The sequence below is a fragment of the Orbicella franksi genome, chromosome 11, assembly GCF_964199315.1.
Source record: "Orbicella franksi chromosome 11, jaOrbFran1.1, whole genome shotgun sequence".
NCBI lineage: Eukaryota > Metazoa > Cnidaria > Anthozoa > Scleractinia > Merulinidae > Orbicella > Orbicella franksi.
This window is the reverse complement of record NC_138155.1, coordinates 15,361,901-15,384,364: the sequence shown is the minus strand read 5'-3', so window position 1 is coordinate 15,384,364 and position 22,464 is coordinate 15,361,901. Positions and strand designations below refer to the sequence as shown.

At 37.2% G+C, this 22,464-nt stretch overlaps 2 protein-coding genes across 4 annotated transcripts in view; both read right to left on the bottom strand.

Annotated features, from left to right (window-relative positions):
• LOC145460655 (uncharacterized) overlaps window positions 1-15,242 on the bottom strand; it is a 28,270-nt gene extending 13,028 nt beyond the window's left edge. Inside the window, exons 1-8 of the mRNA XM_081445538.1 lie at window positions 13,580-15,242; window positions 12,391-12,534; window positions 10,020-10,161; window positions 9,677-9,799; window positions 8,769-8,894; window positions 6,072-6,194; window positions 4,579-4,704; window positions 2,326-2,448 (exon numbers count right to left, since the gene is read on the bottom strand). Of these exons, the coding sequence (XP_081301664.1) occupies window positions 2,326-2,448; window positions 4,579-4,704; window positions 6,072-6,194; window positions 8,769-8,894; window positions 9,677-9,799; window positions 10,020-10,161; window positions 12,391-12,534; window positions 13,580-13,732 (1,060 nt within the window). The 5' untranslated portion in view covers window positions 13,733-15,242. The remainder of the gene's footprint in view (window positions 1-2,325; window positions 2,449-4,578; window positions 4,705-6,071; window positions 6,195-8,768; window positions 8,895-9,676; window positions 9,800-10,019; window positions 10,162-12,390; window positions 12,535-13,579) is intronic.
• A 308-nt stretch (window positions 15,243-15,550) lies between these two features.
• LOC145460650 (neuropilin-2-like) overlaps window positions 15,551-22,464 on the bottom strand; it is an 80,426-nt gene continuing 73,512 nt past the window's right edge. For 2 of the 3 annotated variants that reach the window (XM_081445529.1, XM_081445531.1), the window contains 3 exons: window positions 20,050-20,348; window positions 18,844-18,994; window positions 15,551-16,183 (listed from right to left, as the gene is read on the bottom strand). In XM_081445529.1, the coding sequence (XP_081301655.1) occupies window positions 15,813-16,183; window positions 18,844-18,994; window positions 20,050-20,348 (821 nt within the window). In that variant the 3' untranslated portion in view covers window positions 15,551-15,812. Of the gene's footprint in view, window positions 16,184-17,846; window positions 17,893-18,843; window positions 18,995-20,049; window positions 20,349-22,464 lie in introns of all 3 variants that reach the window. The other variant, XM_081445530.1, reaches the window with a different exon arrangement.

The following is a 22,464-nucleotide window of genomic DNA, read 5'->3' as shown; positions in this document are numbered from 1 at the left end:
TCGATTATTTATCGTTAATGGCGCTGGAGGACATCAGAGCTTTTCTGATACTGTCCTTTCCGTGTAATTCAGCAGAACTTTGCGCCGAACTGCATTTTCTTACTTTCAATTTTCTTTCCTCCTTGTAGCTTTTTGGGTAAGACCACTTCCTCACCCGAAAGTACAGGTTTACGAAGAGTTTTAAAAGTAAATTGCTGTCTTCCGATGGAAGAAGAAGAATTGTAAAGAAGAATTGTTTATTAATTGGTCGAGAAGGTTACTGTCTGACTGTCGGGTGCTGCAACGAAAACTTGATAAGTTTAAAAAAGGACGAACTGAAACTTCGAGACGACAAAAGAAATTATACGTTGCGTGATCCACTTGGGTTAGGCCGCCTCTGGTTAAAGACAGTGTCATTAAGTTGGGGTACGACATTGCAAGTGCTTGTGTTTTAACGCTTGGTAACTTCTGATTTAATGCGGTCACTATTCTCGAGAACCTTTCACTGCTATACTGTTGGAGACGATCTCTCGTTTTCCTGCAGACATACCCAGAAATGTAGGCTACTATGTCCTTCTGAAGCGGAGTAAGAAATGGTTTGCTTGAAGTCTCTCCGTCATATTCTTCTCTAATCTTCATCGCGTGGACTACAGATTTATGTCGAAAAGAAGAGATGTTCCCAAATATCTCACTTATCATCAGCTGTAGCAAAAGACAACCAGAAGAATTTAGGCATGCAACACAGCACAGTTCAGACCACTTAAATGTCAGTTCTTGCGCTTGTCGAAATTCATTTAGATATTGAACAATATATTGTTGTTTGCGTGACGAGCTAACAAGATCATCCTGAGCGAAGACTATCGTCCAAATGGTCACACCAACGTAGCGAAAAAATGACATGAGGTTCTCGTCTCCTTTGTCCAATTCTGTTTTAACTTTGTCAGCTTGTTGTTGTGCTTGTGCGAACCTGGATCCTCGTATTTTGGTCGTTTCACTGCTTGTCGCAGATATCTTGTTGAGAAATGTTATTACACTCGGCACGCATTCAGATGTATAGAAATCATCAAAACCGAGGGAAGAAAGCACTTTTCTGGTTTTCTTCTGGTGTTCAGACAATTTGGCTTTGCATTTTCTGGTAGGTGCCTTGCCACTGCATAAGGTTTCGTGTTTTTGCAACCACGCTTTAAGATGATACCGCTTTTTACACTTGCTGCATTTAAACGTACTGTCATCATCTTCACTCTCGCTTTCATCTTCGTCTTCACTGTCTTCTGCCTCTACCGTGTTCACCGCCCTCTCGTTGTCTTCTAAAAGTTCTGCTAAATCATCTTCATCCCACTCTTCAAATAAATCTTCAATATCCATAGTTTGGTCCTGGTTTGGTCACTTACTGTGCAGTGTAAACAAAGTTCTGCAAAAATAAAATTTAGCTTGCGACAGTGACGTCACGAATTTCCACTGTGTTGGAACCGGTGACGAGAGCTAGTTTCCAATCCAGTCTCTTTACTATTCATGCCTTTACATACAGAAAAGCAAACTCATTTATGAAGATCTTAAAACTACATGGTAAATAGTAACATAAAAACAACACTTTTAGCGTCTCTGACAGCCTTCCTGTGGTTCAGCTAAAATACAATCGAAATAGCTTTTCGTCACAACCAGAAACTAATCACGTGTTGAATAGGCTTAGCACTTTCATTTCATAACACAAAATTTAGGAGTAACCATGCGGTTTAAGTTATGCATCTTTTACAGTGCCCGTTACATTTTTCCGTCACTACGCCAGTAAGAGGAACATTTGTCTTTCTCGCACTTGTTTTATGCGAGCACTACGCCATCTGCAGGTACATGTTTAGAGTTGGATTTTAGTACAATTTTCAACAGATAACAGGTAGTAATTCAGCTGGAAACCGATACGCTGCTATTGTGGTAAGCCTGGTTTTAGTACACGTTCATTAATCTTGATTTGGTCACAGTAGGAAAATTTTGCTTTCATTTTAGTCGTGTACTTGCATGGATACTATCCATGGTCAATGCGCAAGCGCCAACCCTAGCGCACGCGTGGCGGTTAAACCATGTCTTGAATGATGCACAGAACGAGTGTGCACTAACAAAAGTTGGCGCCGTCCTCAAGGACTCTACCATCTGTCTGGGTCGTTGTCTGTGGGCACGACAACAATAAGGTTTTGTTTTACGACATAATAACGTTATACGGACCTCTTTTCGGGGAAGATAATATGATATTGACCTTGTTACAAGACAACTAAATTTTATTCTAGGAGAGAGGATTTCATGGCAAAAAAGGTCCTCCTTTTTCCTGACTAATAAAGTGGAGAAGTTTCTCACCAACACACTTGTTAGCCTCCCTAATGTAACCAGTCTTGCAAGAACATTGATAACCTCCTTTAGTGTTATGACATATAGAATTATGATCACAAGGATCGGGTGTTTGGCGACACTCATCTACATCTGAAAAAAGCAAACCATTGTTGAAAATTAAAATGCAACAAGAACAACATTGTTTTCAAGCCTGTATATACAGAGGAGGGTTTGCAACATCTGAAGTTTACGCTGTCCCGAGGGCCGAGTTCAGTTCCTAATTTCAACGCGATTTAGAGGGAAAAGAAGTAATTTGTACTTATGAACGTCACTAACGTTCATAAGAACAAATTACTTGATTTGTTTTAACTCATGTTGCTAGTGGCAGAAAAATAAGGTTTGTACTCAAAAAGAATTCTTAACTGGTTACCAGAATTACGAAACACTTATAACTTAAGGTACTTGTTACCAATATACTGACACAGATCCTAATGTTTTCCTGAAATGTACCATTTGCAACAAACTGCAGTGTCTTCTAAAACCTAGCCTGCGAGCAGGCTCACCTTTGAGTCACGCGCGCGAGCGGTGAAGAGCAGAGCGATCCGGTGGGAAGGAGCCTGGTGAAGAGGCGCCAAGAAAGTCTCGTCTTATGGCTTCGCCGCTCGATTTTGCGCTTGCGACCACGCCACGCGCACTTCTGCTCCAACGTGAGCGAGCTCGCAAGCTATCTAAAAACTGTTTTGTCATTTACTTTGCAACATATTTTAAGGTGGCCGAACACAGTTTCTTGCTAATGCGATTCAGCGCGCGCTAAAGGATTGCAAAAAACAAACATGCCGTCGATACAGCGATCATTTTATTTGTTTAATGCCTGCACTATCTGTACTATTTTTCTTCGTAATTGAATGTAGTGTATAGATGGTTTTAGTCTTTTATTACAAAGGTATGTTAGAAAAGGTAACGATGCGAAAAAACCCAGCAATAGCAGATTTGCACGTTGCCGTCATTTGACTACAACTACCAAAATTCCTTTCGTTTTTTCTTTACTATTTAAATTTTGAATTCCCAGTGAGGTTTAAATAACAATTGCCCTAATTAGCACAAGAAACAGAAAAAGTGAAGGATTCTGGTAGTTGTAGTCAAATGACGCCATCATGCAAATCGCCCATTCTTAACCTTTCCTTCGTTACCGAAAGAACCCAGTTAAATGCAGCGCATGCGTAGTAGGTCAAAAACATTGCGATTGAATGCGGAATAGCTTTGTCGGAAATACGCCTATTTCTCGAGAACCACTCATTAGAATTTCGCGAAATTTGGCACGAAATTACTTTAGGAAATAAATATCTGGAGTATTGAAAAAAATTGACCTTTAACAAAGGAAATTCTAGATGTTCCAGTGAACCTTCCGCAAGGGATAACTAAAGTTCTGTCTGTTACATTGGGTAGACCTGCACCCCTTTAAAACTTCTATTTTGATTCGTTCTCGCTAATCTGCAACTCTTTTGTTTTTACGGCTAGGGGCATTATTTGTGTTGTATACTCATTGTTTCGTTTGGCCAATCATGAAGAACCTTGTCAACGGTGCTGGTCGGCCTGTAAAATTATTATCAAAATAGTGTTAACTTGCGAGTATCATTACAAGCTTGTTGCATGCAAATTATAAAGAAAATCTAATGACTAGATTTTCTGCAAATAAACAAAACCGATTTTAAAGGCCTGTTTATATTTATTCATGTTGTCATGATAACGACACATACGTCGGCTTAAGTATCAACTTGCCTGCTGCCATTTTTGGTGACCAAAGGATCAAGGGTCTTAGAGAAAAAGGTGAACGAAACACAGGTGTCAAAAACTACGTTCAGCCACCTTAACGATACAATTCAAGTTTCATAATAACATAAAGTTTCAAATGCGTAACATCTATCCCTAAAAGCATGATTCATCAAAGTTTTTTGTAACACATTTATGCCAAATCGTTTCAAGTAAGAGGCTTAGTTGTATATCAGGAACTGCGTGAAAGTAAACTGAGATTTCCTTTGCTTTTGCAGTGCATATGCAAGGCTGCCATCTAAGATAAATTAGGAGGAATCCAAAGGCTTCTAACCATGAAATCCTGGGTTCCTAGCACTAAAGCTTATGTGAAAAAAAGAAGTTTATCAAGTCGCCCAAAGGTAGAAGTTAGCTGTTTGTGGTACCCGGGCACTTCCAGAGCACAGCCCTGATATTCCAAGGTTATACTACTAAAAGGTAAACACTATTCACTGCAGCATTTTTACATACCAGCACAAACTGTTTTACCGCGACCTGTGTATCCTGCAGGACATGCACAGTAATATGAACCAAAGGTGTTAACGCAACTAGCAAGAGGGTGGCAGGTGAATGCGCCCACACTACACTCATCAACATCTACAAAAACAACAAAAAGACGAATGTAATGAACAGGCTTGCTGCAAAGCTAGTTGCCTAGCACTCGTTCATCAGACAGACATTTAACCGTTATCCACCATTTGAATAACTGCCAAATGTTGGGCATTTTAGGACATTATCACAGACATACATTACGTTTTCATGTCTAGAAAGCATATGTTCATCGCATATCACACATTATTACAAACTGGATCACTGGGTAATGCATGCAATTCAAAAGCTTTCACTGGCTTAGCCAACATGACACAGTCGAATCTTGATTATCCGGACTCGTTGGGACTAGACGAAATAGTCCGCATAATCGAGGGTCTGGATAATCAAAAATATGAATATTAATGAAGAACAAAACTGTTTAAATAGCAACATTTAATCGTGAAGCAACACTTTTACAAATCATTTGGAAAACAATATGGTCTACTGCATATCTTGAACCACTCAACTCTGAGCCAATCAGAACTCATTCGAGTGTTGCTCATTAGTTGCGACGCGTGCGAGCGCTGCTTTTGCTCTTTAAAAGCAAAACAAACTCGCTTTTGACTGCACTTTTCAATGCTATAGTTCTAAAAAGAATATTGCTACGCATCTTGATCATGACTAATAAATATTCATGACAAAATTGGGACTAGAGAAAAAGTACGGATAATCAAGAACTCCGGATAATCGAGGTTCGACTGTATATGAGCCGTTACACCAAGCTCTGCAAGTGTTATAAGGCGTAATTTTTGAGATGTTTATATTTTTAGTTTAGTTTAGTTTTCTTTATTTTGGAGGCGTTTTTAATAAAACAATTATTCCACTCACACTTGTTGGATATGAGATGATTATAGCCAACTCGGTGCTACGTGCTTCGTTGGCTATCTACCATCTCGTGAAATAATTGTTAATTGGAAGAATTCTACTAGTATACTAATGTAAATGCTGCAATCTGATTGGCTAAGCAATTAGAGTGCAGTGGCTGGAGGTTGTCAACATAATGACAATGTTTTCTTGTTCCTCCGCTGTTCCGAGGAACATGCAGAAATATTAAAACATAATTCAATTTCCAGGGACACAAAAGAAAGAAAATTGACTGTGATGCGTCTTTAAAACCTCAAAATTTTGTAATGAACTGTTCAAACAATCGCCGATTTGAAAGAAATTTAGTTAGAATTCTACAAAAACAAAAAGATTATTCGCTCCCGATTTTTGTGAGGCGAAAGTTGATCGGCCTTCGGCCTAATCAGCTATCACATCATATAACTCTGTAGCTAGTAATCTAATGGTTAATTAATGATGTCTATAAAGGGCTCCCATTTTATATACTATATAACAAGTAAAGGTGACTCTTCTAGATGCATTTCAGTTACCGATGCACGTTTTATCTGCAGCATTATATACTTTTCCACTGGTACAATCACAGGTGTAAGAGCCAAACGTGTTGATACACTTCATGTGTGACGGGCAAATATCATCTTTACACTCATTCACGTCTGAAAAAGAAAAATACAGTGTCGCATTAGGACGAAATCAGATAGAAAATCGAGCAATTTCAGTTTTTAGTGGACAATTAAAAAATTATACCAGAATAATTTTGAGTATTTCACAGTCTTTTTTACATCTTTTTAAAGCTAAAGATATAAATAGTTGCCTGAAACAACACCGAAAACAATTTTCCATGGGAAGGAGAGAAAATAAATTTCAAAGTTCACAGAAATTGTGCAAACATAGGTAATATTTCATCAACAGTTTCATTTCACCAGTACTTTCAAGTGTTTCATACGAAGTGCAACATTTGTTTTTGATGTTCGGTGCTGCTAGAAATGATTTTTTAAAGATATTTAAACAGTTACACAGAAGTTTGCAATATGATGTAAATAAACTTGGTACAAAGTTTTTGCTCACTTGTTACTAAAACTTCTGGTGGATTCCGTCTTAAAACAGTTTAAGAGAGAGAAGGGAGAGGAAGAAAACTTATCATTTTCTTATGTGGAAAGAAAAGAATGGACAAGAAATAGCAAAACTGCAATGACTAGAAAACCATTTGAAACTACAGAAGACAGAAGTAACTAATTGAACTATCTGAAAGATACGTTTCTAGCCCAACCACCTCTAAGTCCGTTTTTTATCCTAAATAGCAATAATGTAATTTATACAATAAAAAACAATTTAAAACCTGAAAAACCTCAAACTCCTGGCAGAATGATTTGCCTGCTTTCAGGTACGTTTGCGCTATATTTAATAATAATAATAATAATAATAATAATAATAATAATAACAATAATAATAATAATAATAATAATAATAATAATAGCAAACACTATAACATCAAAGTGCAAGATAAACACTACGACCATGAACCAGCTACTGTGACAGAAAACCAAACAGCGACTATACTTTGGGACACGCCAATCCAAACCGACAAAGAGATAAAAGCAAACAGAACAGGCATGGTGGTGAAAGACAAGAAGGAAAGAACCTGTCTGCTTATCGATATGTCCATCCTCACAGAAAGAAACACCTCCTTGAAAAGAATGGAAAAACTCACAAAGTACAAAGATCTTGAGATTGAAATTGAGAAAACGTGGGAATGAAAACAACAACTGTCCCAAGAAGGGACAAGAAGGGCTTGTCAAGAAGGGAACAGAAAACTACATCGGCAAGATCCCAGGCAATATTAGAATAACAGAGCTACAGAAGACCGTCCTCGTTGGAACTGCTCACACACTTAGGAGGACTCTATCCATCAAGTAATCCAGCAGACTTATGACTGCCCTAGGCTCACAGATTGAACTCGGCACCATAAGTTAAAAGCGGCAAGACTTTAAGGACTTATAATAATAATAATAATAATAATAATAATAATAACAATAACAATAACAATAACAATAACAATAACAATAACAATAACAATAACAATAACAATAACAATAACAACAACAATAATAATAATAATAATGTCTATTCATTCGATACAATACATATCAAACGTTGCATAAATTTTTAAAGGATTAAATAATAAGGCGTTTACAGTAAGAATTTCTCATATTGCTAAACTGTATTTAAAACTAAGCCTATTAAAAACTTCTTTTAAAACGTTCAGCATTTATCTTGGGTAACTAACTAGTACTACATCTTCATCACATGGAGGACGCTTTGATTTGGAGCAAAATAGAGTACAGCAGGTAAGAACTATCGCTACTAATTTTCTTGAACAGTTTCCTGTCACATTCTTCCAGGAACTTGTGGATATAAAGTTTTGCGAGTAACGCCTCTTAAAGCATTTCTTCACTGAAATCTCAAACATTGCATTGGGGATGAAGACAAGTGTCTTCAAGTCTTTTTCCTCACTTTTAACATAGCGTAATTAAATAAATTGTTGAGCTACATACTAGCAAACACCTAAATGTAGTACCTCTTTGGATTGATCGAAAACTAGGCCAAATGCTCGACATGACAACTTTCAAAATTTCTTAACAGTAAGTTTGTCATACATGTTGATTTGCTATATTAACAAACATGGTGGTCTGACTCAGTAAGGTTGACGAGGAACTATTAAGTATAAACCTGTTTAGTATAAATCTACTAAGCGTACAATCACGAATGCCATTCTGATTGGCTAAGCTACTCACTATCTATTCTGTTGTAGATAGTGAGTGGCGTAGAATTGAGCGGTAGTTGACAAACTGGGGGCCGCTTCTTTCCGTTTTCGAAGTGTCTGTGAAGAGGATTTAGATAGAGATTTGAATGACTAGTTGATTTACACTAAAGCAATTAGAGTATTCGCTCTTGATTTCTATACGTGATAGTTGATTCGGGTTGTGTACTCGTCAACTATCACGCGATAGAAATCTCGAGCTCATAATCTAATTGTTTAATAGAACGGGCCAAAGGACAGCTGTATGACAAAGTAGACATTTTCAACATTTTGCAAAACTTCTGCCATAATGGGTCAGTCCTTATTTTTCATACATCAATCCTCTTGCCAGTATAGTCGACCAAGATGTCCTAAGGGTTTAACAAATTCTTTGCTAATTAATTATTGTATTCATTAATCAGGTATCTACCTTCACACGTAAAATGCTGTTTTGTAAATCCAGGACGACAGTTGCATGTGAATGAACCTTCAGTGTTGACACAGTCTGTGTGTTCCGGACAAGGACTTGCACTGTCACTTGCACATTCATCTAAATCTGTAAAAAGGAGGGTGAACATAAAACTCTGCCATAAACCAGACAAAAAGCACAGTGCAACCTTTGGTACAAGCTTTACCTTCTAAGTACCTGATCAAGATTGTGCACTTCTCAAAAAAGTTTGCTCAAATAACATGTACGTAAACAAGAAAATAGCACCGTTACAAACAAAATATGTGATAACGTTAGAATTCGTTTGAATTTAACAGGTTTGTTTTAAGTTAGATGAAGTTGTATCATCACGTGTTATATTGTCAGTAATAATTTTGCAAATGTACTCCATCTTCGCGGGATCCTAAATGCACTAAGGTGTGGTGTCCAGAGGAAATATTAACTTTCTCGAACTCATTAATAATTCATCAAGTTAACTAAAGGAAATCATGACCGTGACAGCGTTTGGATATCTGATCTTAATGAACATATAGATTTTTACGATTTTATTTCCCCGTTTTCTCCTCGGTTTAAGTTTTGGTTGAGAAGATATGTCAAACCCTCAAGACAGTGTTTGACCACATTTCCAAACACCTCGAATTTCGTAAAAAATACTCCACTATGCGTCTTATTTTCAACTCTCTTCTCGGTGTTTGGAAATGCGATTAAACACGGTCTTTCGTGTTTGATATATTACATCCCCCTTGTACACCTTACCATTTACTACTGTAACCATTTGAAGCATCTAGCATTCAGATAGCATGCAAGTATAGCAACTAGTATCGTTTTACTCGCCAATGCTCGCACGAACTTGTTCTGAAAACACTAATCTGTTAAAATAATTTCTTCACCTTTGCAAAGTTTGCCATTTCCATGATATCCCTCAATGCATACACAAACTTCGTTCTCCTTGTCAAGAGCCATGCACACAGCCTGAGGGCTACAGCCACCACCCTCTGCACAAGGAAATTGATCTAAAGTTGAAAAAAATCCTTCCATGTTAAAACTGTTGTTCTCAGTTATCTTATCTTGCACATTTAATACACTGGCGACGAATCAGGTATTGGTCTCACCAAGCCATGCACTTCAACATGGCTTGTCTGTAGCCTTATCGGATTTTGCTCCTCTACCAAGAATAGACATCTCTTACTCTTAATCAAATGGCAGTTTAGGAAGTATGAGACCAGTTCTTACCCATAGAACAACCATACAGTTCTATTCTCATGCAAATTGCATTCTCCCAGCTTTGTGGTAAAAAGCGTACACATTGCGCTAAAAGGACAGGAGAAAAGAAGTGTAGCATTACTGTGTTCCTGTCCCAGTTGGCTGCAATTTCCTGAGAAGGAAATAATACAAACACTTTTCTCTTATGCCTTAATACCTGTAGTACTTGATGGTAATTTTTAGAGACGTTTTGGGAAAACCCCTTCATCAGTCGCACATGAAGCGTTAAATGCTTCATTTGCGATAAATGGTTTATTTGCGACTGAAGAGAAGGGGTTTTTCCCGAAACATGTCTAAAAATACCATTAAGCAATTGTTGTCAACTAAAACGAAAGCAATTCAATTAATAGATAGATAGATAGATAGATAGATAGATAGATAGATAGATAGATAGATAGATAGCTTTATTAAGTAAATCATTGCAGCCCCCGAAGCGGCTAAATTGTGACATACTTAACTAGTCGTTAAACTTACAAATATAAAAGACAAAACCTAAAAATTTAATACAATAATGATATCATACAATATTATAATACAATATAATAGGATATCGAACTATTTATAATTAAAACTATGCTTCATGATAGAAGTGTTTCTAAACCTATAAGTCCTACAAATCGGTAGTTTGAAGTATCCCCGGCTTCGTGTGCAGTAAGTGGACTTGTTAAGTGGCAGCAGCAGTTCATGAAGCTTATGGCTTGGGTCCGCCATAATTTGGTAGAAAAGCACTTTGAATAATTCAAAGTGCTACACAGCAACAACCTGTTTTAATCATTAATATATCATTACGTATATAGTTCCAGAGAGTAAGGGCTATCATTACAAGTTTAAACAAAAAGGGCATCCAAGTTATACGTACAATTTCAAATTAGATTACTGAAATGAAGTTGTTCAAAACCAAGGCTAGCCTTTAGGTGGTAAGTTTCTAAAGAAACTGTGGTGCTGCGTCGGTGGAGAGTATAACAAGAATTGGTTTTATCAACTGGGTTGATAATGTAAATTGGCCACCGTAAAGAGATTCGAAAGCTGACGTTTCGAGCGTTAGCCGTTCGTCGGAGCGAATCCGATTGGCTCCGATGAAGGGCTAACGCTCGAAACGTCAGCTTCTGAATCCCTTTACGGTGGCCAGTTTACATTATCAACCCAGTTGATAAAGCCAAATTAGCCTTTAGGTGTTGGAACGACAGGTAGTATAAAATAGGTCATCATGAACCCCATACTCCACAACAAAACCCCTCTGATTAACTGTATCACTTAACATTACAACACTAGGGGGAAGATATCCAAAGTTTGCTAAAGCCTCTGACAACTTAACATCTGAAATTTTCAATAAATATGATATGAAAACTGCAAACATATCTCCATTAATTTAGTAATGACATGTGACTTGTTCCAACACTATGATGAAGGTTTTCTTTGACAAATAATAGGCTAGATTTCAATTACGAAGTATGCAGTGGACGATATATAGTAAAAAGAGTCCGACTTGTGGTTGTAGAGTGTAGACTCTTTCTTAAACTTGCCTTTTCCGTCTTTTTCAAGTCACCAATCACTGAACTGCAGTTTCTGTACAATCAAATGATGGGTGACACCACTACGATTATCAGTTGAGTGGGGCGCAACAGAGCTCTGGTGACGTGGTTTTTCACCTAAAATTACGGTGTTGCCATGCGCAACTTTCCTCATTTCTAATAGTAATAATATTGTCGCCTGCAATTTCGCGCGCTTTGCTGCTAATGACGTCAAAGGCCGACAGGTTGCCACTAGAAACGGAGCCAGTTACCTGTGACAACAAGACAAGTTCAACATTAAAACGTGGTCACCAAACTTTTGTCGTACCCTACAAAACTGATAATCGTCGTATAAGATAAAAAGTAATATAACGCTGAAAAAGTGTCAAATAGTTCTTAGCCCTTCTTCAACTTCATCATACTGAGGAAGGGCTAAGCCCGAATAGTCTAGTTGACGCAAACATTTGACACTTTTAAAGATGATTTCCAGTCCGTACTGCACAGTCTCAGCAAAGTTGTTTCATCAAGTGATATGAGAAAGAACGAAGCATAAAGCTTCGCATCCATAACGGCTTTTGACATGAAATTTTGAATTTACTTCCTGTTAACTTTACATTTTGTGATGTCTTACATGAAACAAAACAAAAACGTAAACAAACTCTCGAGAGTGCGCCGTAGTACGGACTGCAAATCATCTTTAAATAGGTTTTTCAGCCTCACAGTACATTTTACATGTAGAAAGTTAAGCCACTGAACGTAAAATTTCTACTCTTTTCAGATGTGACACACGCGCCGAAACAAAGGAAGTTTCAGTAAAGTGAAATCCTTACCTGCTCTGTGTCTGCTTCTGTGTATTTGGTCCAGGCTTTACCATCACCACGGTAAACAAACTTGTAAGAACGGACCCAGCTGTCATTGATCATGCACCCCTGAGTAGCCACACCACTAACAAACATCATCTCTAACATGTCAACCTGAAAGATTTCACAAAAATTAAAATCATCTTCATAATTCCAGCTATGAGCCTTGGGCTTGCCAACTTTGAAAGGGGTTTTGAATGGGTTTATAGCTGGGGCTGGGCTAATAATCAGGAGACTAGAAAGCAGTATATAAATAGACGATGTAACATGACCATTAGGGGATACGGAATTTATCTTTGAGTGATCATACCATCAACATGAGAAGATAAAATTTGTAACTCCAAGCGGACATGTAGTGTTCTGTTGATTATGTGGATTTTGATGGCACATCCAAATCTTCGACAGTATCTCAGTTTTTCAATTCATTTTAAAAGGAACGAAAGCAGTAATCACCTTAACTGAGGTTGGGCACTTATAAGCAAATTAAAAAGTGGGATATTAAGATGGATTCTGCTCAAAATTCGAGCAATAAGTGCAAAAATTATTTACTAAAAATCTACTCATAGCACGGTAACTTTTGGAATACTATTTAAAACAACTCACTTTAGTTCATTGCTCTAAGCAATCCCGCAATTAAATTCTGAAGCATTCTCGAGAAAGTTAATGTCAAACCTTGTAAGAATGCTTAAAGCGTGTGTTGTGTTTTCAACTAATGCGAAACGTCTGCTTTAATTCAAGTATGGATAACTTCACGCGGTCAGCTTGAGAGCTTAAGTCTCAAAAGGTCATCTTAACTGTATTCAAAATATTACCATGCCATGAGGTTTTTTGGCAACTTAATTTTTGCCATTATTGCTCGAATGTTCTGTAGAAATCACCTTAAGTAGTTGCGCTGTAAATGGGGTCTGACAGTACTCTAATGAGCTTAACTTCCATTTAAAAACAAATAAATAAACCCTGCATCTGGTCAAACGGCAGATAAGGCTGTCCACTAGCTGATAAACCACTATCCAGTGCAAAGCTTAGTATGTCTTGTTTACATTAGCTAACATTTACCTTTTGGATAGAGAAAATTACCCAATGAAGAGCACTATCCCTCACCTTAAGAACCAGAGCCTGCTCTAACTTGGGTAGCCCCCAAGCCCCCAATTATTCCTACCTGTAAATATTGATTTTTGTCCTGTTTGGCTGCGCACCATGCTCCATAACCAAGGCCTATGTTAAGGCGACCAAATTCTGGTCCACTATAATGATGTGCTCTTGATGAAGATGACAACTGCGTGGAAAGGATTTCTCCTCTTATTATGCCCATCCTACTGAGACAATCTAAATTACACAATTTTGTATCACTACTAATGCTCACTGGAAGACACCAAGAAATCAAAAGCAATTATTTACATTTGTTTTCTGCTCCTTTGCGGTTGTAAATACAATTAGTTTATCTCATCAATCTACTCATAAGATACATCTGCAGTTGCAGGAAAAAATCCAGGGAACAGAAAAGAACGTGAAACATTTGGGGGAGTTGAAGAGTTGTGTTGAAAATGGTATACTTAGGATGATCAGATGTGCTTCGCTGTGTTGCCGAAGGGAGGAGAAGATATTGATGTATGTCAACTGAAAAGGCTGAAGAATACAGCCAATCAGGGGGCCACAAAGCTGTTGGAAACTTTGCAGTATCTTGCATTGTCACAGCTCTCTGGAGCTCATTACAGCCTCCCAATCATATAGTAAATTATGTAATGTATAGGAAATTGATGCATGCCCATGACAAAGAGAATTTAACCGTATACTGACTTCATCACTTCATTAACTACCTAGGAACAATAGACTGTCCTCAATAACTATTTACCTGCCTCATACCCATACAATTCTACTCTCAGTGCTATTTTGTCCGCCCAGCTGACAGGGCGTATCTGTACATAGCGGCAGTAAGGACTTGGTGAAATGGAGTGATACATGGTATATCCTTCATTACCATTGCCCAAAAATTCCTGCAAATTTCAAGATAAGTCACCCTCTAGCATGTATGATAACACAAAAAACACAAACACAATAGCATCATTTGAATTTAAAATCAACACTTCAATTAGTTAGAAAAAGGCCTAAAATTACCAAATATGTGAGAAAAATTGTCATAGTTTATCTCCTGCTCTGGAGTTGCAACTTTATTTGAGAATCAGTTGCTTTCGAGCGTCAATAACCTTGGACTAGGTTAGTATGCTTTTTGACTCTTAAAAGGACCAGCCAGGCAAGACCAAGGGTAGAGAGCAGCCAAATACCACTTTTCTGGACCGCCATGTTTGGAGGTTGGGTGTGGCTACCAACATAATGCTGCAAACATTCATGTTACACAAACGTCTCTGAACTCAACCTTGTAATATAGGATTTTGCAACTAGTAGTAATGAAGTTAAATGAAATTTGGCTTATTGTATTGCCTTTCCTAGGGCATTAACTCCTTAACGCTAGTGCTGGCCGTAACCAGCAGTGTAGAGCGTTGCCCTTTGTTCCACTTTTGATGTCATCAGCTTTGACCAAAATTGGCATCGTCTATACTCAAGTTCTGCAGGAGAAAAATGTCTTTCCAATGATGCCCAGATCAGACTAATCGGGTCAATGGGGCCTGAAATAGGCTCGAAGATGCTCAAAAATTTAAGTGAAAAACTCAGAACAAAATTTCCCTCGACTACACTTGGCTACTCCGTGGGAAGAATTGCCTGTCTCGATGATGCTTTCTCGGGACTTTATGAATTGGAAGCAAGCCCAGTAGAGGGTCTGAATCACTGCAGCAAAAAGATGAGAAAAGAAGAAAAAGGAAAGGCGAAATAATAATAATAACAATAACAATAACAATAATAATAATAATAATAAGTTAAAAGCGGCAAGACTTTAAGGACTTATAATAATAATAATAATAATAATAATAATAGTAATAGTAATAGTAATACTACTACTACTACTACTACTACTACTACTACTACTAATAATAATAATAAAAGCCTAAAGACGTAGGTCACAATCTTTAAATTTTGATTTCTGCACATGCCCAAGCAAAAATGTCATAAAACGCGATGTTTGTTGAAAGCAAGCCACGCTATCGTGTTGCAAATGCCTTTTTGAGTAGATTGCAGCTAATTTGGCTCAAATCCAGACCAAAAATGTCCAAACAATGCATTTTTTGGCGAAAAGCTCCAGGAGTCATTGGATTAAAGTTATTCATTTTTTAGTCTTTTATGTTTTATACACAACTGCAACTGGTGCACGAGACTCATTTAAGAGATGGTACTGTTAAGTTAAACCATTATCAAAAGCACCTCTATTTGTACATCTGTCTGTCTGTCCATCTGTTTGTCTACCTGTTAAAAGGCCTGCCTGTCTCGCATCAAATGCTCTAACCCTTCTCTGCATCTGCAATAATTATTGCTACCTGAACACATACCTTAGGAGTTTTCCCTTTAGGATACGACTGAAATGGCTGATTCAAGTTCACTGTAATTCTAATCTGAAAAGCAGTTGTGCGATACGGCAATTCAGGATGTCCCTGAATAGCAATGCCTGTGAGGATTACAATCCATCCAGTGTCAATCTCAAGGAACTGTGATGCATCTGAAGTCTTGGGAACCCAGGCTCCATTATTGATATAGTGATTCAGTCGCGCACATTCCGGCCCATAAAAAATATCTTGTTGGGAGGATGCTCTTAGTTGTGAGTCACCAATGCTGAAACTTTCCATCCCAAGAGTTGGATAACCAGGAAAGAATTCTGTTTGAACAAGAAAGAGGTTTTTTTGTGTCTTATAGGTTCAGTGTTGAATATGTGACCTGTGGATTGCACAACGCCCTGTTAGAGTAAATTGCTTTATCTACCAAAATGTGCTCAAATCTTCAAGCTTTGAGCGCCAATGCCAATATATAATCACAGGATCACTGCTTCTTAAGTACATTAAGGAAAAAAATCCTAAGAAAATATGCGCGCTGATTGGTTAAAAATCGTGTTTCTATAACTCGATAGAAACACAGAACTAACACGAGCTGTTGACATAATAAGCGGGGGGGGGGGGGGTGAATTTACATTTTGATAATCAAAGTTAACAAGTTGTTTTCCTTTTTTTCGTCGCGGCGTTTCCTAATGAAATAGATAACATGTTCTCCATGTTTCTATTGAGTTTTAGTAGAATTCTACTAGTATACTAATAAAAATGCTGCAATTTGATTGGCTAAGCTACTCGTATACTATAAGCCATTAGAGTGGAGTGGCTGTCGGCCGTCCACGAAATGCGACGTTTTTCTCTTTTTTTTTTTCAAAGTTTTGGGTGAAAGTTTAGATGTAAATGGATAATTAAATGTCTGAGAAGACTAAAAGAAGGACATTAACAGTTTCTTGACTATAAAAACTTGAAAATATTGAAAAAATGGATGCGCTCGCGTACACAAGTGCAAATTTACCAAAGACAATTCAATATATACGTGCGATGTTGTAAAAGCGTTAAGTACGATAATGTGTAGAAAAATAATTGGAAACCGTTACTTGCGTTAATTTCAGTTAGAATTCTACTAAAACAATTAGATTATTCGCTCTCGATTTCTATGAGGCGATTGTTGATTCGGCCTTCGGCCTCATCAACTATCACCTCACAGCAATCTCGAGCTCATAATCAAATTGTTACATAGAAACATTCGTCAAAGTTTGGGAGAACTCGAAAAATCTGAGGAAACACTCACCTGCGGCTCGTGTTCCCACAGCATTCCTCGTTCTCCCAAACTTCCACTCGTGTTTCTATAACTCGAAAGAAACACGGTACATGTTTTCTATTTCTTAACTATAACATCCATTATTTATGGCCACCTCCAAAACACATATCACAATTGTCATTACTAACCAAACCGATAGTTTCTAAACAATCGGACTGCTTTAATTTGTAAATCAGGCTAGGAAATATACCATTACTACCTTACATGGAAATACCTACCCAAAGTAAATGAGTGTCAGGTGTTATTAAGTCACAGTATAGCAGTCGATTCAGTGTAATTTTTGAGTGAGATCTGGTATGGTTAGACTAGGTTCTTGTAACTATACCGTGGTGTACATTCACCTTTTACTATATATCATAAAAAAATAGCGGTGTGTTTGAAAATCACAAAATTTTCCCTAGCTGGGCTAATTTCCTTTACAGTTTGTTTTCAAGAGAATTATTAGCAGTTTCTGAGACATATCTATCTCAATTTGTATTTCTGGTTGTTTTTTAAAAGGCAACTATGTACATGCAAATATCACATTTACATTGTATTGGCAATCTGTCTATTTCGTTAAACAATTCTTTGTCATAATGGGATGGGTTATTATAAATTTATGTCACAGGAAAATGGGTTATAATTATTATTTTTCTTAATTTTTTGCCAGGATTAGCTAATATTTTCAGACTTACATGGTCATTTTGCCAACCACCCTCCCTCTCCAGGCATGAAAGCATCCTAAATATTAAACAAAATGATGATACCTAGCAGAATTAAAGGCTGAAGGTTGGAAGCCGAAAGCTCATTTTAACCAAAATTTTCAACCAGAGAACATTTTAATTGTTTAACTATGTTTTACCCTGGTTTCTCGTCTATTTTTAATTGAATTTTACCTTATTTACTCTTTGATGGGATGAACAGGCAAGCTTGATTTTCAGTTGCTTTGAATTGGAAACCTTTAATTTAAGGTCATTCCCTTGTATTGCATTGCACATCCTTACTGCGCATAATTTATGACGTCATTAGCGCGTTCGTGCACACGCACATTCAAAACATGGCGGATTTGCCTTGATATTGAGTTCTGTCAGTTGAAAAACGGCTATAGCTCACTAACGAGCTCGGGCACCCCAAATGTTTTTCCTGTCATTTTAATCAACTAATCATTAGCTTTGCGTGAGAAAAGACTGATCTGATTTCTATGTTTAAAAATTGAATAAGTAAGGAAAATAGCAGCTGCACTGTAGTCTTTCTACTTTGCAGTTTGATAGCCGTGGCAAGTAATTTGATTCCAATATTTTAACAAGGATCCAGCTGTCTGCCAAAATCAAACTTAAAAAGTTTCTTTGTGTCCGACACAAGTATTGACTGTAGTTTGAGACGGGTTTTCATGAGTCTGGGCTCACAAAGAGTTTACAATAACTTGGAATGCGTTCTTGTAATAAGCATTAAATAACGTGAAAATGGGACATTTTCAATGCCTCACTGCTCCTTAACGAGCATGGGCACCCCCCCTTCTTTATTTTATCATCAAAGTTCTCACATGATAAATATTCATTGGACAAAGTTTGAACAAAAATCTATGTGCAGTTTTATTTCAGGGGAATTACCTTAAATAAATTTAGACATTTGCTGTAGGAGCTCTCAAAATGGCACAAAGCAAGCCTAAAGATGTATTGATGCAGTCAATACCTGGAGTGTAACATCCATAAATATCAACTCTCATACACACTCGCCCAGATGTGAAGGATGACTGTGGATTAAATTGTACATGCTGTGCCACAAAAGGAGGGTCTAACCAGTGCTGTACAGCTTTATTACCAATATATTCACCTTTCAGGAGCTAAGGAAAAAAAACACATATCAGTCTGTAAATGCCATTAAGGCCAATGAACGCCATAATCAAATTGTTGCTCAAAATCTATAGGGCATGCACACAATGATTTGTTTATTCTAAAAACTGTCGACATAATTTGGATAGTGTCCAAGTTAACAAGTAATTTGAACAGTTCTGTACACAATATAACTAACAGCTAATATGACTACATCCTAGTCCATTTAGAATGGATTGAATTCAAACATTTTCTCTGACTGCCAAATTGGACTTGGTCTACGACTGTGTTTAATTTTGTCAGTCATTGGAATTTGTCATTCAATTAATGTATTTCCAAATTGGACAGTTTATAGTCCTGTGGTATGTAATATATATACAGAATGAAAATTTGATCATGATCCTTAAAAATAGGAATTAGCACAACATAATTTAGGGCCAAATATACATGTAAAGATGAAACTGAATTTGGTAAGCAGCTCAAAGCTAAATCACATCTCACTTGAGGACACTAGCAAGCGAAGTTATAAAGCTGTCAGTACTGTCCTGAACATGGCTGCCCCAGATATCTCTTTTCAAAATCCCCTGACTTTTCCCTGGCTGTTCATTGATAAAAATAATATTTCCCTGACCAAAGAAATTCAAAATGTGATTGTCAGCGGCTCCTTTTTCCACTTGCTCATTAACCCTTTCACTCCCATGGGCAAAACCACACATTTTGTAAAATGGTAACTAAAGACCCAAGGACCACACATAGTTTACCACTTGAAAGATATTATTTGTGGGATACTATAAATCATACTAACAGCCATAGAGGAAGCCTCAGTTTGAATTGAAAAGCATTCAAAACGAAAAACAAAAAACTTTAAACAACATCTCACTCCTTGTATAGTTGAGGTATACCCCTAAACTATGGCTCAATATACAGCTCTTAATGTGTAAGATTTTGTTGACCATGCTTACCAAGCCACTGCACACTAATGGCTGACAGTGTGCAATGGCTCAGCCCAATCAGATTACAGCATTTGCATAAGCAATTAGTATATTAGTAGTATTCTACTACATACTGTATGATATGTCAGCCATTTGTCCCCATGAAGATTATGCCTCAGGTAAAAGGAAGTCACAGCCTCAGCATTGTGATCAAGCCTGGACTCATATTTGCCCTGTGTAGCCACACCAGTCACTAGTGTGGCAGTAAGTAAATCAATTTGAAGGTAAACATAGGTTTCACTTCCACCCACACACCAGCCTAAACTGTTCAATCGACTCCAGTCTTTCTTGTTGGCCTGTGTTTCACTTGATGCCTTGATCTGCAAGTTACTTATCATGCCATACTCCATTCCTAGAGAAGTGTAGCATGTTCCTGCAACATGTGCCAGAAATAAAAGATAAATTCATATGGTTTTGGTATATAAACAATACCAAAGAAGCAAAGTGCAGACAGAGAGATTGTTTTACCTTAACCTACGTATCACAGTATTAGACAATACGTGACAAGAATTTTAATTAAAAGTTACCTTATTACATGAAATTTTCGCGACACGTTAATTTCGCGATTTTGAGGTTCGCATTTTTCGCGACACCTTAATTTCGCGATTTTGCGAAAATTTTGCATTTTGACTCACTTTAATTTCGCGTTTTGAGTGAGACACACTTTATTTCTTTGTCAATGTTACTTAACATGTCCCTGAATTTGATCAAACAACTTAATCAACAACGTCCAAATAAACAGAAACGCAACTGATTATGTAAACAGTAACAAGAAAGATGTTCTCACAGTGTCTACAAGGCAATTGAAAGGTTTAAGCAACTAGTGGAACAGCACTACAAGGAGCCAGTAAATGAACAGTTTGAGGATTGTACAAAAGAAGTGCTACCTGGAGTGGAGACGGAAAGCAGTAGTGATGAAGAGGACCAGAAAATTACCACAGAATAGTTCAAAATGATTGTAATAAACATGTGTCATGGTAATAAAGTCGCTTTTTTAAATTATTGACGTAATGTGACTCACTTAATTTTCGCGTCATGCTAATTTCGCGATATTTAATTTTCGCGTCACTTAAATTTCGCGATTTTTTTTAAATCGCGAAATTAGCGAAATTAACGTGTCGCGAAAATTTCATGTAATAAGGTACATTGTTTAGCAAATAAAGAAGCCTCAACGGTGTTCTGTTCTATTGCAAAGCACAAAGGAAGTGGTAGAGCACAAAAACAGTGTAGGGGGAAACACAAGACGTAGTAAAGTGTTTTTCCCCACTTCTCGAGTGCTCTACCGCTTCTTAAGTTCTTTAAAACAGAACAGAGCACAGTCAAGGGTTCTTTATAAAATAATAATAATAACGAATATTTATACAGGATAGCCCTTCAGTGCAAGAGTACTGTTATCAAAGGGGTCCTGTTTAAATAACATAATATAAGGATAAAAACTAAAATAAGTTAAGAATGACTTCGTAAATTATTAACTACACTGTACATAAAATTGATCTAAAGACTCCCTAAATAGTACCCTACTGCTAATTTGCTTGATTTTTCAAGGTAAAGAATTAAAAGCTGAAGCACCTAAAAAGCAAAAACTTTTTCGAGCAAAGTCAAGTTTCACTTTCGGCAGAGCAATAGTGGTTCTGCTGTTCCTTGTATTAAAATCGTGGGTTGAAAAATTAAAATAATTTTTAAAAGGACTACAAACGTAGCCTTTTAGGCAATCAAAAACAAATAAACAGGCCTTTTTCTTTAAAACATTTTCAATTGTGGATAGGCGGAGTTCACAGTTTAGACATTTGGAGTTTTGCAGAATAATCCTGTGACTTCGTTGTTCCAAGTTTCTTATTTGGCACCTACGTGTCTCTGACCAACCAAGCGTAATTTGGCCGCAGTAAGTGAAGATGGGTATTATCATTGCTCTATAGATTCGTTCAACACTTAAGGTGTCAGTGTTAGAAGGGATTCGTCGTAATAAATTCACTCATCCTGCAGCTTTCTTGTATGTTTTGTAAAAGTGCATATCAAGATTCAATGTAGGGTCCAGATGGACACCTAGATACTTGTAATTTGTAGTCATGTCGATACGAGATCCATTTACTGAGAGGTTTAGTTCTTTGCCATCGAAACCGCTTAATCTTTTTGCTGTTCCAAATAGCATTACTTCAGCTTTTCCTTTTTTGAGATTAATGATAAGTTCGTTGTCTCGAAACCAGGAGGCCAGGCTATTGATGTCTTCGCTGAGGTGGTGTTGGATAGCATCCAAATAATTCGAGGATGTGAAAATTAAAGAGTCATCTGCGTAGGTGATAATGTTAGAACTAGTAGTAATCAGAGATTATGAGAGTGCGTTCGACGCTCTCACTTTAATATATAATTATATATCGTAAATAAATGATTTCACTAGCTGACTTTCAACCTTTATCTATTGCTAAAATCAACATTTTTCAGCAGCAACCGAGGTTTTACAGTCAGATATGCATAGTGTCAAAGTCAATGCT